This window comes from Maniola jurtina, chromosome 16, assembly GCF_905333055.1.
Source record: "Maniola jurtina chromosome 16, ilManJurt1.1, whole genome shotgun sequence".
Lineage (NCBI taxonomy): Eukaryota > Metazoa > Arthropoda > Insecta > Lepidoptera > Nymphalidae > Maniola > Maniola jurtina.
The window spans coordinates 1753454-1769525 of NC_060044.1; the positions used below are offsets into that span (position 1 = coordinate 1753454).

The window sequence follows — 16072 nt, forward strand, 5'->3', positions numbered from 1 at the left end:
GATGTAAAAAGAACGCTTTACCAAAAGTTAGCCCTTAAAACATTCTTAAAAGGTTTAAGAGAACCTTTAGGGTCAAGAGTAAGGTGTATGAGACCCCCCACATTACAAACTGCTCTCAAATTTGCCAAAGAAGAATTAAATATAATACATCTGCAGAATAGAACTAAGTTTTTCCAAAATTATTATAAGCATACTCGTAGACCTTATTCCTTTTATTCACAGCGAAATTATTACAGTGACACGAAATTCCCTTCTAGATCACGAAGACGCTCAAAGTCCCAAAAACACATTCCTTCAGAACCTCAATATCCATCAAGTACTTATATCCCATGTCAACCTTACCCTGTTCCACAAAATTGCTCACAGGTTGAATTAAATCAACTAGAAATTCTAGAAACCAAAATTCCTGTAAATTATTATTATAAATCTGACTGTGTGGTTTTTGCACACAATTTGAATGTTGCACTGGTTGTTATAATTATTACTTAGTGGACTGTATGATTGTTAGGAAATATGACGAAATCTCTTGCCCAAATAGATAGGAAAGTATTGCACTAACCTGATATCTTCTTTAGCATATGCTTCGTCCCTTCTAGTCACGCACGGCGCACTTGATTGGTAAGCACACACACACTCGAAATGTAGGCAGACTCCTTTGACTTGTTTAATCCTTTAGGAAACGTTCCATGTGGATCCTTGGGATTTGATAGGAACACAAAATACGATGTCCTACTTCGCTCGCACCCGCAAGGCAAGTGAGTTGTAGATTGGTGGCGCCACTGTCTTGCGCAGGCGCCGGACTTGTCATTTACCAAAGTAAATACAAGTTAGTACAACTTAATATAACTACCTATCCATATATAGGCAAAAGATCCGACATACCCCCCACCGAAATCAGTATGATGATTTCCCTTATGAGTGTAAGGTATGAGAAGTAGAGAAAATTCTCTATAGGTTTTGAAACTATGAATTGTTATGTGAGACATGTACTGTAGCTGTACATGTAAATATAGTGGACCTACCTACTAACTAATTAAGAAATATAAAACTAATCTAAAAACTATGAGCGAATCACGGATTCACTAATTAATTAGCATAAGGTAAAGGACAAATTTTATTTACAGGCCTTTTATAAAGCCCATTTTTTGTGCGAACAGTGACCACGCGAACAATGTTATCGACACCTGGATGAACTTCCACTATTCTGCCTAAGGGCCATTGTAATGGTTTAGCAAGATCTGATTTGAGAAGAACCAGGTCTCCAACGTTAACGTTAGGTTTCGATGTGAACCATTTCTCCCTTTGTTGGAGTGTATGAACGTAGTCATCTGACCAACGCTTCCAAAAAGATTGAGTAATCTTTTGGATTGCTTGCCACCGAGACAGTCTGCTCAGAGGAACGTCCTCAACATCGTATTCCGGGACAGCTAATAGACTTTGTCCAATTAAGAAATGTCCTGCAGTAAGCACGTCAAACTCGTTCGGATTATTGGATAATGAGCACAACGGACGTGAATTCATCATAGCTTCTATTTTACAAAATATGGTGTTCAGCTCCTCGAAGGTGAGGATGCGAGTGCCAATTGTTCGGTACAAATGATGCTTAGCTGACTTTATACCAGCCTCCCAAAGTCCGCCCATGGCAGGGGAACTGGGTGCATTTGTTCGCCAATCAATGCTACGGGAAGCAAGACCGTCCAAGATGGTATTGCAATTGGCCTTATCACGAAAGAAATTGCCAACTTCCTTTAAATGCTTGGCTGCTGCAATTAGATTTCGGCCACAGTCAGAAAAAAGACACCTGCAGAGCCCTCTGCGACTGACGAGACGATCTACTGCAGCAAGGAAGCAGTCGCATGATAAATCTGTTAATACCTCCAAATGCACGGCTTTGGTGGCAAAACAAACAAAGAGGCACAAATAGGCCTTACAACTCTTAGCATTGCGGCGTTGACTTTCTTTAACAAAGAAAGGACCACCAATATCGCAACCGACGTTATCAAATACTTTCCCGGGTTTTAACCTAGAAGCGGGCAAGGTACCCATCGCGGGTTGAACGATATTTGGATTAAATTTGAAACAATTAGCGCATTTTGAAAGCACAGAGCGGATAATGCTACGAGCATTTATAATCCAAAAGAATTTGCATAATATTCCTTGTAATGTACGAGGACCCGAGTGTAAATACACCTTGTGAAAATACTCAATTAATAAAAGAACAGTGTGACATTTTTTAGGAAGCAACAAGGGGTGCTTCGAATCATAGGGTAGATCAGATTGTGAGATTCTACCCCCCACCCTGAGGAAACCATGGGAGTCAACAAAGGGGGAAAGTTTACGTAGTGAAGCCACGTATCCTTTTTTATTTAAAATTTCAATCTCAGAACCAAAATGGTTCGACTGAATTACACGCACGATAGTGTCACGGCTTTGTTTTAATTCACAGGAATTCAATGGACCCGAAATTTTATCCAAACGATTTCTTGAATTATTTATGAATCGATGACACCAAGCCAAAACGCGTTGCAATCTGTTAAAAGAAGAAAATTTGTTGAAAGTTTCTTCAAGGTCGTTTGTTAAAATGGTACCTTCACTTGAAGTTAATGCGAATGTATCTACATTTGATTTTAACTCGGGAATATTGTTTACATTTCTTACGAAAAAAGTACTGGAAGGCCAGTCACTAGGATCCTGTAATAACCACTCCGGCCCGTGGAACCAAGTTTTCTCGACGGCGAGAAATTGACTGGGTAATGTACCACGCGAACATAAATCAGCAGCATTATGCTCGCTGTTTACGTGATACCACCGATTTGGTGGAATTACATCGATAATCTCACTGACCCTATTTGATACAAAAGTCTTTAATTGATATGGCGGCGTTTGTAACCATGACAAAACGACACTGGAGTCGCTAAAGGCGACTATGGAAAAATTAAAATCAGTTAGGTTTTTGATTACGAATCGTAAAACCTTTGCTAGCAGCACGGCCGCCATTAATTCAAGTCTAGGAATTGATAAAATTGGTTTTAAAGGGGCAACTTTAGATTTGCTTGTCAGCAATCGAACCTTAACCCTTCCGCCCTCATCTGTACTGCGTAAATAGACGCAAACTGCATAGCCGCGCGATGACGCATCACAAAAGCCTATCACTTGCACGTCCGAAAAGTTAGGTATTAATAAGTGCCGCTCGATTCTTAAGTTCGCTAGGGTTGACAACTCACAAATAAATTTATTCCATTTTCCATAAATCTCAGCAGGTAGTGAATCGTCCCAACCGAGGCCCAATTTCCACAAGTCTTGCATGACGCATTTTGCAAGAAAAGTGCAAGGTGAGATAAATCCGATCGGGTCAAATATACTCGCGAGCAATGTCAGTACCGAGCGCTTCGTAGATTTAAAGTCAGTTAAATTATAATTAAATGAGAAGCAGTCAGCAGAGGGTAACCAAGTCAATCCTAAAACTTTTAATGAATTCGATAACGTATCGTCTTCAAAATTAATCTTTGAAATATTTTCTGCATTGAGTCTCAGAAGAAATTCTGGACAGTTACTGGCCCATTTTTTTAAATCAAAACCCCCACTTTTAAGGAGTGACATAAGTTCGTCTTGTAAAATACAGGCTTCGGTAATTGTTTGGCACGACCATAACAAATCATCTACATAAAATCCCTGCGTAAGTATAGCAGACGCGCGACTTTGTGGGTTGTCTAGCGCGAGTTGATGCAGTGTGCGCACGGCAACGTACGGCGCACTACGGAGACCGTAGGTATTTGTTTTTAGTTCATATATACGGACTGGCTCCGACGGAGATTCACGCCAAAGAATATGCTGATAATTTCGCTCCGAAGGGTCAATAAGAACCGCGCGATACATTTTAGATACGTCAGCTGTAAAACAAATGTCATATAGCCTAAAATTTAAAACTATCCTTGATATGTCAGTATGTAATTTACGACCTGTCAAAAGAATGTCATTTAGGCTTACGCCACTAGTCGTAGGGCTGGACCCGTTGTAGACGACCCTCAAGGGAGTAGAATTGCTAGAAGGACGCAAGACGCAATGATGAGGAATAATATATTTGGAGGGTTCCGTACCCTTATATAATTCCATATGCCCTAATGATTCATATTCTCGCATGAAATCTACGTATGCGGTTCGCAACTCGGGCGAACGCTCTAATCTACGTTCTATTTGACAGAGACGTTTTAAGGCTATGTTATACGAATCTCCTAGTGGTTCGTGGTCAGGGTTGATTAAAATCGGAGAAACATAACGGCCAGTTTCGTCACGATAATGTTTCTCTATATATATTTTTTCAGCGATCGCTTCAGACGGACTCATTGGGGTCTCGCACGGCGCAGACTCCACCTCCCAGAACGTCTTGAGAGTGTCATTGAGACGATCGTCTTCACTAGTGTACGACACAAGTGATGTTGTAAACGTTACAACATTATTACTAGAGCGTTGAATCGTCAAACTTCCCGAGATAACGTATCCAAACACGCTGTTGAGAGCGGCGGGAATATTGCGATCAAAAATGACCTTTGTTCCATCATAAACGTGAGGAAAAATGTCACCAGCTAAAATTATATCGATTGGTGATGATTTGTAAAACTGGGGATCAGCTAAGAATAAATTATTGTATTTTTTGACTATATTTTGCGGGATTTTAACAGTAGGCAAATCTGAAGTCAGTTTAGTTAATACTACAGCGTCAATATCAAAACTTGGCGTGTCATTGTGACGCGGCCTTACATTAAATGACGTCATGCCGTGATTTTTTACACTTTCACCTGCAAGACCGAAAATATTAAAAGAACATTTTCGCTGAGACAAACCTAAACGCTGCAAACATGCTAATGAAATAAAGTTCGATTGAGCGCCTGAGTCAATTAGCACCCGACAGGGTTGGTAAGAATTGTATTTATCCTTTACGCGTACAATTGCGGTGCCGAGTACAACTGCGGTATGGCTACGCATAGAAGTCGCGTGATGATTCACTTGCGCTGTGTCACAGATCGAGGCGGACCGCGGCGGCACGGCAGTCGCGGCGCTCGCGTTCGAAACTGACGGAGTACCAGGTTCAATTCCGTTATCAATGTGCAGTAAAAAATGATGAGGCTTAGTACACACGGCACACAAGAACGTACTCTTGCACTCACTCTCTCCGTGATTTTTTAGGCAAGATTTACATAACTTTAAATTGGCAGCACGGCTGACTCGTTCAGCGCTGGTCAATTGACGAAATTGGCTGCAGCGGTAGATCATGTGATTTTGCCCACAGTGAACACAGATAACGCGCTTTGAATTAGAACTAGTATAAGAGAAATTTTTAATCGAACTTTGCTCAGCTTTAGATTTTTTGTCTTTGTTATTAAATTGTTTTTTATTCTGATCTTGATTTGTAGTATTATTAGAACATGAATATGACGCAGAATGATCTAACACTTTGATATGGTTATGGATAAATGACATCAAATCTGTGAAACCAGGAATGGTACTTTGATCGGTATGTTGTTCAAACGACTTTCGACTTTGTGGGTCTAGGGCCCTTAGTGCGATATGACACAGTATATAGCTTTCTAAATTATCAATTTTTAGAGCTTGAATAGCCTTGTACGAGTGTTCAAAATTTTCTATAAAAGTGTTTAAGTGTACAGATGTCTCTTTCGTTAAAGGCGTAAAATTTAACATTTTGTCTAAATATCTGCCGACTAACATTCTTTTATCCTGGTATTTATCCAGTAAGCTTTGCCACACTACATCGTAATTGTCCGCAGAAATCGGAACGCTTTTGACGATATTTAATGCAGGACCTGTCGTACATGATATTAGGTAGTGAAATTTATCTATTTTCGTAACACTCGTTTGATTATGAACCAAAGAACAGAATGTCTCATAAAAAGTCGTAAAGTTTTCGATTTGACCGTCAAAAGTAAATAACTCCAACTTGGGAAGACGTGGCCTTTGGTCAGTTGAAGGAGTTTGTTCCTTATTACTAGGGTAATTAGGTTCATATTTGGCTGCAACTAACTTCGTTCTATAATATAATTCTTCAAAGTTTTTTAAATCCTGGCTATGGAATGATGATGTTTGGTCAATTTCAAGTTCCTTTTCAAAAATATTATAAATTATTTTCTCAAATGTTGACCTTAAAGTGTCAATTTCTTTAACCCGCAGTAAAAATAAATCCCTAGTTTCATCATCGCTAACCTTTTTGGACAAATCAAAAATGGTTTGTATTTGTTCAAAACATCGTTCTTTTCGTTTTATTAAAACAGTCAACGCTATAGGTACGTTTGAATTAGGATCTTCCTTTGGAGGCATGATTTTCAATCTACCTACAACCTTCAATAAAATGAAATGAACAGAATATTATTTTCTATGAATTATACGAAAAGGGATGTAAAATATCTAAAGTATATATACTTGAACGTCAAGAAATATGTAATAAACGTTATTACAATTAGATATTTTCTAAATAACTAGCACATTTAAATATTTTACGCAATAACTGCCGCGTGGTCACTGTTACCTATTCACAGGTTATTGTACGTAAGCTATTTTTAGACAGCGATAGTTTTTAGATTAAAGGCACCACATCGTTCTAAAGGTATCCAAATTGTAAGAAACCTATAGATGGCACTAGAATTGTATAAATCTGATGGAATATGCCATAAATTATGGCGAAATCCGGTTCGAAGGACCAAAAAATTGTGTGGTTTTTGCACACAATTTGAATGTTGCACTGGTTGTTATAATTATTACTTAGTGGACTGTATGATTGTTAGGAAATATGACGAAATCTCTTGCCCAAATAGATAGGAAAGTATTGCACTAACCTGATATCTTCTTTAGCATATGCTTCGTCCCTTCTAGTCACGCACGGCGCACTTGATTGGTAAGCACACACACACTCGAAATGTAGGCAGACTCCTTTGACTTGTTTAATCCTTTAGGAAACGTTCCATGTGGATCCTTGGGATTTGATAGGAACACAAAATACGATGTCCTACTTCGCTCGCACCCGCAAGGCAAGTGAGTTGTAGATTGGTGGCGCCACTGTCTTGCGCAGGCGCCGGACTTGTCATTTACCAAAGTAAATACAAGTTAGTACAACTTAATATAACTACCTATCCATATATAGGCAAAAGATCCGACACTGACCAACATTATAACTCCCAAGAAAACATGTCAACCCGGTGTGAAAATGAAATTGACACCGCTGCTGACGATAAGCAGAATTACCAGTTCATATTATCACGTTTGCCCATAGATCAGTTAAATGAAGAAGAGGCTACTAATTTAATTAATTTAGCCAAAGAATATTCCGATGTATTTTATTTAGAAAATGAAAATTTAACTAATGAATTTCGACAGTTTAACTTCTATACAATGGAAAATTCGTATCCGATTTCAAATTTAACCGACGTTTTAGACAAATTAGGAAGGTGCTTGTACTTTACTACCCTAAGTCTTAATTTAAATAATGAGACTTTTCAAAATTTTACTGACAATGATCTTCAAGGCCTGCCAAATTCCATAGCTTACTTAGGTAAAATTTTAGTTTTCTCTACATCATTACAGGAACATTTAGTAAATTTACGTGCTATTTTAGAAAGATTAAGGTGTTCGAATTTTAAAATTAAAATAGATAAATCGGAATTCTTTAAACACGAAACGCCTCTGTGCCATATCTATTCTCCGCATGGCATACAAGCGAACCCAGATTATATTTCACATGTTTTAAATTTTCCATTACCTAACAGTCGCAAAGAAATTAAAGAATTTTTAAGTATCCTTGGCTTTTATAGAAGATTTATACCAGACTTTGCAAAGGTGACCAAGGCTTTGACATCTTGCTTGAAAAAAGGAGCAAAACTTAATCATGATTCAAATTTCATTAGTTCTTTCGAAAATTGTAAAATTCTTGTAAAAAGTATCCCAGTTCTAGCTTATCCCGATTTTAAACAGGAATTTAACTTGACAACCTTTGCTTCTGATGTGACTTTAAATGCAATAATATCCCAAGGCCCTATTGGCACCGATGTACCTATTGCATATGCATCCCGAACCTTAAATGATAGCGAGATTAAATATTCCAAGACAGAAAAAGACTTTCTCGCAGTAGTCCGGGCCACTAAGTACTTTAGGCCATATCTTTTTAGCAGAAAGTTTAAAATAATTTCCGATTTTCCTGATTTATCGAATTTAAAAGACCCGAGTCCTCGTATTACGCGTTGGAACTTAAAATTAGCAGAATTCAATTTTACGATTGTTAAGAATAAGAACCCTACTGCAGACGATCACTTGAAAGAAACTCTGCCAGTACGCGTTAATCGCTCTAAAAATTCAAAATCTGTTAAATTTTCAAAATCCACAGTCAGAAATTCATCTCATACTGACACCACTTGCACTAACTTACCCAAAAATCCCGAAATTCCTATCCAAAGTTCAATTACTCACAACCAAGCTATACACATATATACTTCGAGAAAAAACCGGAAAAAACCCTTTCCAAAATCCCGATTTAAGAAGGTCAAATAAAATGAATTTTCATATTACGTTTTAAGCCGTTAGGTATCTAATCTTACTTCCAAGTCCTCGCGACGTTCCCACGATCGAATTTCATCCTACTGATAGGAGTACACTATAAGTATATTATTTTATTCAATTAATGCTTTTTAATTAGAAATTTAGCGCAACGCATCAATTACAGAACTGAGCCATCATAGTCCTAAGGTATCTGGTTACATTTAGCGTATTTTATCAGTTTAGCTTATTTCAAGTAACGTAATACTATAGTACATCCTGCACATTCTTATATCAACCAATTCTAAGGCTTTCATTTACATAGAGGCTGAATGCCCGAAGGTCAATTCTTCAAATTATGCGAGCAGAAGATATCACTGACTGAAGAACCAACTTATCCGGAGAACACATCTACTAAAATCATGCTGTTACAGAAGATAGATGACACCCTCAGAGAGAGCAACTCAACCATTACTCCATGAATCAAGAACTTCTTTAATACTACCAGTATGCCGCAATATTCGGCTTCACTTTCACCATCACCGAATAATTGCGCATCCAATGGGGGAGGTGTTACGCTGGACGACTTCCATCATCAGCGAAACGTGCCGAGAGAGTCAAATAACACCATATACAGAATGCAGACTACACTCGAAGCCTTCGTTACCTAGCATCGGTGCGAAACGGACGTAGACACCTATTTTTAATTATACTTATCATGTACAATTTCATGTAAACCGATTAATTAAACCATTTTCACCACCAAAGGGATTTCTACTTTCTCTACCAGCTCTGGACAGTCGTCCTTCCGTAACTCATGAACTCCAAATTTTCTCCTCTTTCATTTGACATCAAACTCGATACAATAGCAAAAAAAATTTTGGCCACCCCCACTTTTTTTGATGTAACATCTGTTAGGTCATTTTTTTTCTCATAAAATATAGCCTATGTCACCTGGACTTTTACAATGAATCAATTGACACCTCATTCATCAAAATCGGCCCAGTAGTTTAGGCACTACGGTGGAACACAGAATCCGGATACAAACCCATATACATACATGCATATATAGACTGCTAAAATCATAACACTCGCGGTTCAGCTTGATCACGCGGACCCAAGGTGGCGCTTGTTCAGCAGTAAGGGAGTGAGTACCTGCTTCGCGTTCTGTATGGAGCCGCGCTCGGGGTTCCTGTTCCGCAGGTACACCAGCTCCTGCTGCTGGCCCGCCCACAGCCCGCGCACGCACTCGCGGTTCAGCTTGATCACGCGGACCCAAGGTGGCGCTTGTTCAGCAGTAAGGGAGTGAGTACCTGCTTCGCGTTCTGTATGGAGCCGCGCTCGGGGTTCCTGTTCCGCAGGTACACCAGCTCCTGCTGCTGGCCCGCCCACAGCCCGCGCACGCACTCGCGGTTCAGCTTGATCACGCGGACCCAAGGTGGCGCTTGTTCAGCAGTAAGGGAGTGAGTACCTGCTTCGCGTTCTGTATGGAGCCGCGCTCGGGGTTCCTGTTCCGCAGGTACACCAGCTCCTGCTGCTGGCCCGCCCACAGCCCGCGCACGCACTCGCGGTTCAGCTTGATCACGCGGAACCCAAGGTGGCGCTTGTTCAGCAGTAAGGGAGTGAGTACCTGCTTCGCGTTCTGTATGGAGCCGCGCTCGGGGTTCCTGTTCCGCAGGTACACCAGCTCCTGCTGCTGGCCCGCCCACAGCCCGCGCACGCACTCGCGGTTCAGCTTGATCACGCGGAACCCAAGGTGGCGCTTGTTCAGCAGTAAGGGAGTGAGTACCTGCTTCGCGTTCTGTATGGAGCCGCGCTCGGGGTTCCTGTTCCGCAGGTACACCAGCTCCTGCTGCTGGCCCGCCCACAGCCCGCGCACGCACTCACGGTTCAGCTTGATCACGCGGAACCCAAGGTGGCGCTTGTTCAGCATTATTATCTTGTAGTCGTCGTTGCCTTCGTCCATTACGTGTCTGTAAGGAAGAATTGTATCAAATTCATCCAGAAGAACATATTGGTAAACAAAAATATAGAGTGAATACTTTTACTTTGGTCACTCCAGAGCTTTGAAACAATATAGGGCGGCACTGCTGCAGTGTTCCTCAGGGAACATGATCATGTGTGAGGATACCTGAGAGCGAACAGACGAGGCGCGTGGCGTAGTCATTGTACCGCCAACAGCGCGCGGTCTCATAGCACATGACTATTCTCTGCGCGTGTAACGATATAACACCATAAAGAGCGGCACTGCTACACTTTAGGGAACATGAAGATGTGTGAGGATACCTGGAAACGAGCAGATGAGGCGCGCCGCGTAGTACGCTGTACCGCTATGGCATATGACGAGTCTGTGCACGAGCGCCATACAGAGCGGCATTGCTATAATGTTTCTTAGGAAACAATGTGTGTAGATACCTGAAAGCGAGCAGATGAGGCGCACCGCGTAGCACGTTGTATCGCCAGGCAGGCGCGGCCTCGTGGCATATGACGAGTCTCTGCGCGTGCGACGATATGGCGCCATATAAAGCAGCACTGCTGCAATATTCCTCGGGGAACATGAAATGGTCCTGGCGACAACCATACAAGATGTATCAAGTAATAGCCTAACCACAGAATACTTCATAGCGCGTTTCAGATAGGGAAGAACAGAGAAATTTTAATTTCTCTCCACAGAGAAATTTTAATAAATAGCGACTCTTGTGCTTATTCTCTCCGCAGAGAAATTTTAATAAATAGCGACTCTTGTGCTGACGTAATAAAGTTCAATTTAGCTTGCACAACCTTGCTTCTTAAACAAACGCCTCTCTTATTGTCACGCAAACTCTTGTACCTAATCTCTTTCTCTCTTATATAAGACTTATACGAGAGCCATCAAAGGCGCGCGCCGCCACGCCGTACGTGTATTTCTCGGGTCACGTGACCAAGTGAGTCCTGCCTGCTAGTAGTTCAAGCTTCGGCCTCCTGTTTAGGGGGTCCGGAGTTCGACCCCGGGCAAGCACCTCTTAATTTTTTGGAATTAAACTTTTCTTCTGAAATTTTGCTTAACTGTATTTAAAGTTCTTGACTAATGAAGCTAAAATGATAAAGAATTTTTTTTAAGAACAATCCAAGGTTAAGCTCACCTGGTGTAGTTTAAGTGCCATTCGCACTGCGGGCGCCAGCACAGAATGAAGAAGGGCAACGTCGGAAAAAACCCACTCGTCACGCGCGCACGTGATGCGGAAATCGCCTTTGAACAGTGCGTGCAGACCATATAGAAAGAACTCCACGCTGCAACAATTACAATCTAAATTATGGTCCTTCCTTCTAGTAACGGGCGGCCATGTTATGAAGCTTGCTCATCACGAAAGTGCCGTATTGCTCAAAGGTGAATTATTGAGTATCTATATAATCTATGCCATATAAGACTCACCTACAGTCTACACACACAAGCGCAAGAATTTGTCTTTATTTTTTAATATGGCACAGTACCTACTCTTGGAACTATCTTACCTGGAAGCGGAGAGATGCTGAGCAGCCGCTAATGCCCTCCGTCCCAACAGACTGAGCGCAAAGCAAAGGGTGACAAGGGGAGAGTCTCTCGCGGAGGCCCGTCTGCGCCAGCCTCCCCCGCGCCGCGCGCTGCAGTGCACTATCCACTCCTGATATATTGCGCAGAACCTACTCCTGAAAAAACAAAAGGGTTACTTATCTCTCTCTGCGTCGTCTTCCTCATTGCTGAGGGTCAAGACTCCTTTCTTTTAGTCACATAATAGTAGTTCTATTTGGATAGTAATGCGGTGGATACCCAGATCCTTCCGCATACTGATGTCTGAGAACAAGATTTCGACCCTTGGGTTTAACAGCTGTTATTATTATTAGATGTTAGTTATAATAGCTGGGGCCAACGGTTTTTCATGCTCTAAGGCACGTTGGAGGAAACGAAAAGGCCAAATTCAGACTTTTAAAGTATTACGAAGCTGGGGCGGATCAGTAGTTTCTAATAAAACTCAATATTGGATATGATCAGAAAGATATTACGTTAATTTTCTTTCTTTGATTGATTCAATTTTCTATTTATAAAAACATGGTCCTTCGAGCCGGATTTTTAAAATAATAATACATTTCGATACGTACTTAGTAATTCCGGACGCTCTAAAGTCATAATCCTCGTCAAGATTAACGTTGAAAATTGGGTCCAAATCGACGAATGATCGCTCACTCATCGGTTTGAGTGCCTCGGCTAGTTCGGGCGATGATAGCCAGTCTTCTAGTTTCGGCGAGTGTATTGTGTAGTAGATTATGCTCTGCAAAGTACAATGTTTGCATATAAATGAATTCTAGATTTTAGTGCTACTATACAAATTAAACAATAGGCTCATGACTGGCACCAAAGGCCACGATTTGACAGTTCTAAATTAAATTAAGTTTGTCCGTCTTTTTCTTATTACACTGGTAAGAAAAAGATGTGAATACTCTAAAATATATTTGCGACCAGATTTTTTTATTAATTTATTCATAAAATCAAATGCTCAGTAAAGTATTAAAATGAAGTGTAGCAGAAGTTATTTCTCACCTTGACATAGTAGCTGAGTAGAACCTTCCGGAACTCGAAAACCTGCAGCATGGAGACCGCGCTGTTGTCGGTGACGGAGTACCCCTCCAGCACGTAGCGCGCGGCCGCGAGCTGCCACGCCAGCCAGCGCAGCGCCCACCACGCGCCCGGGGACAGCACCCGCCCTCCGCACAGCCAGCGAGACCCGCAAACGCCCTCTAGTGATAAAACCTGCGAGTCAGACTCGCGCAACGAGTGTTCCGTACTCAGGTATTTATTCCGACATTTTGCACGATAAATCAAAAACAATTATGCATAAAAATAAATAAATATCAGTTTTAGTATGCACAGATAAAACCCTTTCATATGATGCCCCACTTGGTATAGTTATCTTACTTTGAAAATTGAAACACATTTTAATTTTTTTTGTAATGTAACCACAAATTAACGGTTTTCGATTTTTTTTCCTTTACTTGTGCTATAAGACCTATCTACCTGCCAAATTTTATGATCCAGTCAAGTGCGAGTCGGACTCGCACACAAAAGATTCCGTAGCATCGTACAAGAAATAACACCTTTAAATCTTTTTAAATTGTCATACCGGCCATTTTGAAATTTTTATTATTTGTTGTTATAGCGGCAGAAGAAACACACCTATGAAAATTTCAACTCTTCCTATTACGACGGAATGTTTCAATGGTTCTCAATTAGTATAAAATGGCCCTTACCACTACTTTCCTCTGGGCCCTCGGATATGGCTTCCACTTCCCTCTGTTGGCAATACGTCCCCCGGAACTCCAATCCTCGCAGTTGGAACGACACCAACCCGTTCCCCATCTCCACAATATGCACCAGACAGTTGAGATAGTCCGACGCTAACACTACAAGATAAACAAGATAAAGTATATTAATCAAAACGCCACCAATTACCTATTCAAATGTTAACACATATAGTTTCTTCCTAAATTTTGTTTTCCACAATTTTTTGTTACGTACTTTTGTTCATTTTAGATAATAGGGATAGTCCTACCTACCACCTACTAGTGAAATCAACTTTTTATCAAACGTCAAAACGCTTGCTTTATGGGAGCTTGTATGAAATATATAGATAAACATAAACATTTCATGTATATAAACATGTACATTTCATTTCCGAAATTATTTAGGTTATGGGACCTAGTGAAACGGGTATAAACCACCTTTGTTAAAAGCTTCATTCAATTCATGCATACATCTACACACCCTTTGCGGCATGTTTGCGAACCAAAATACAAACACACGGAGCTGAGAGCCACTTTACTACAACATTAGTGCTTCGGTATTCGAAACAGAAATAAAAACTTTTTAACTACAATTTTTTTATAAGCTAAATTCGAAAACTCACCAAAACAGTCCCCCTGTTGCACTTGCCCCCACCTTCCCAGCATCAAGTCTCCGCATAGATAGTGTTGCAGCGAACGAGTTAGATGCTCGTAGAATATCGAGTTCAGATTGTTGTCATCTAAAATAAAAAACATTCAAATATACGTTTCAGAGCTACGAAGCCACAAACAAATACAGACAATACGGCAAAATTTTTAACACTCCTTTTTTGTATGGAGATTAAGAGACGAATTCATCGAAGCTATAACTCCCTGGCATGTGGAACCTAGAATAGTGCTCTTTCCACGACGGAAACAACTTTATTTGTGCGTATCACCCATTCCCTCTAATTGTATCGCACTACGAGAGAGGCCAGGTGAATGAATTGTGCTTGAGATAAGACTTTTCAGTCAAAAACGGTAAACACAAACAAAGGAACACAAACAAAAAATGTTTGCATGCCAAAACAGGCATGCAGTTTTACAAGTGTGCAATTTATATTTATACAGTCCTTAATTTAAATTTAAATCTGACTAATTCAAGATTTAATTAATCTTGACAAAAGGCAACAAACAATTAAAAATATATGAGGAGGAGAAGTTAAGAGTATAGTTATAGGTTAGTAGTTTTGGAACAACCAACCTGCCCCCAAGTTCCTTTCCAGTTGCGAAGATAGCCTGGTGTTGCTCTGGTCGACCCGTTTCGTGTTGTAGTCGCGCTCCCAAAACTTGACTGGACGGACGTATGACGTCATGAATATGGCGCTGCCTATAACAATTTTTTTTTAATTAATTTACCACAGTTCACAAAAATTCCTTAAAAACTATATCTGCTATGCAGTTTGTCAATAGTTCTTATATTACTAAACAGAAAGACGATTATAAGTTACTAGCTGATGCCCGCGACTTCGTGCGCGTGTATGTAGGTTTTTTAAAGTTCCCGTGGGAACTCTTTGATTTTCTGGGATAAAACGTAGCCTATGTGCTAATCCAGGGTATAATCTATCTCCATTCTAAATTTCAGCCCAATCCGTCCAGTAGTTTTTGCGTGAAGGAGTAACAAACATACACACACACACACACACACACACACACACACACACACATACAAACTTTCTCCTTTATAATATTAGTGTGAAGTGTGATTCGTTTCATGTTTGAAAAATATTAAACCTAGGATGAGAGGGTTTTGATACTACTTCAAATTGAGTTATAAATTTAATTCTTCTGTTTCCTGGGCCCTTTTTATTTTAATTCACTTGTCAAATATATAAGCTAATACTGTAGACAATGAAAATAAATTCTGTCCACTTACAAAATCAGTAATGAGCCGATTTCTGTCGAAAAGTATTTTTGTCATTGTCAAATGTATTTACATGCTATGATTTAAAGCTCTCATTTGAATGACATTATGAGACTAACTTATGACTTACCAAGCGCCGGTGTGAGGGGAGAAGACAGGAGCGCAGACACGGCCGCTTGTAAGAAGAGCATGGCCGAGTGTGGGACAGAGAAGGGTTGTGCGAACGCGTGAAACGCACTGCCCCACGTGATCTGCCACGGGGCTATGTACGTTACTACGAATTGAATCTGAAAAACAATTAATTATATAAAAATTATGATTAGGGGCATTTCAAGGGGC

The 16072-nt window shown here is 40.5% G+C and overlaps 1 protein-coding gene across 4 annotated transcripts in view; it reads right to left on the reverse strand.

The window, feature by feature from the left end:
* The window catches only part of LOC123873355 (pecanex-like protein 1), a 35479-nt gene that overhangs the window by 8828 nt on the left and 10579 nt on the right, over nucleotides 1-16072 (reverse strand). For all 4 annotated transcript variants that reach the window (XM_045918179.1, XM_045918177.1, XM_045918178.1 and 1 more), the window contains exons 8-17: nucleotides 15864-16020; nucleotides 15074-15199; nucleotides 14454-14570; nucleotides 13798-13950; nucleotides 13091-13287; nucleotides 12652-12821; nucleotides 12028-12201; nucleotides 11658-11805; nucleotides 10951-11102; nucleotides 10325-10508 (exon numbers count right to left, since the gene is read on the reverse strand). In XM_045918179.1, the coding sequence (XP_045774135.1) occupies nucleotides 10325-10508; nucleotides 10951-11102; nucleotides 11658-11805; nucleotides 12028-12201; nucleotides 12652-12821; nucleotides 13091-13287; nucleotides 13798-13950; nucleotides 14454-14570; nucleotides 15074-15199; nucleotides 15864-16020 (1578 nt within the window). The remainder of the gene's footprint in view (nucleotides 1-10324; nucleotides 10509-10950; nucleotides 11103-11657; nucleotides 11806-12027; nucleotides 12202-12651; nucleotides 12822-13090; nucleotides 13288-13797; nucleotides 13951-14453; nucleotides 14571-15073; nucleotides 15200-15863; nucleotides 16021-16072) is intronic.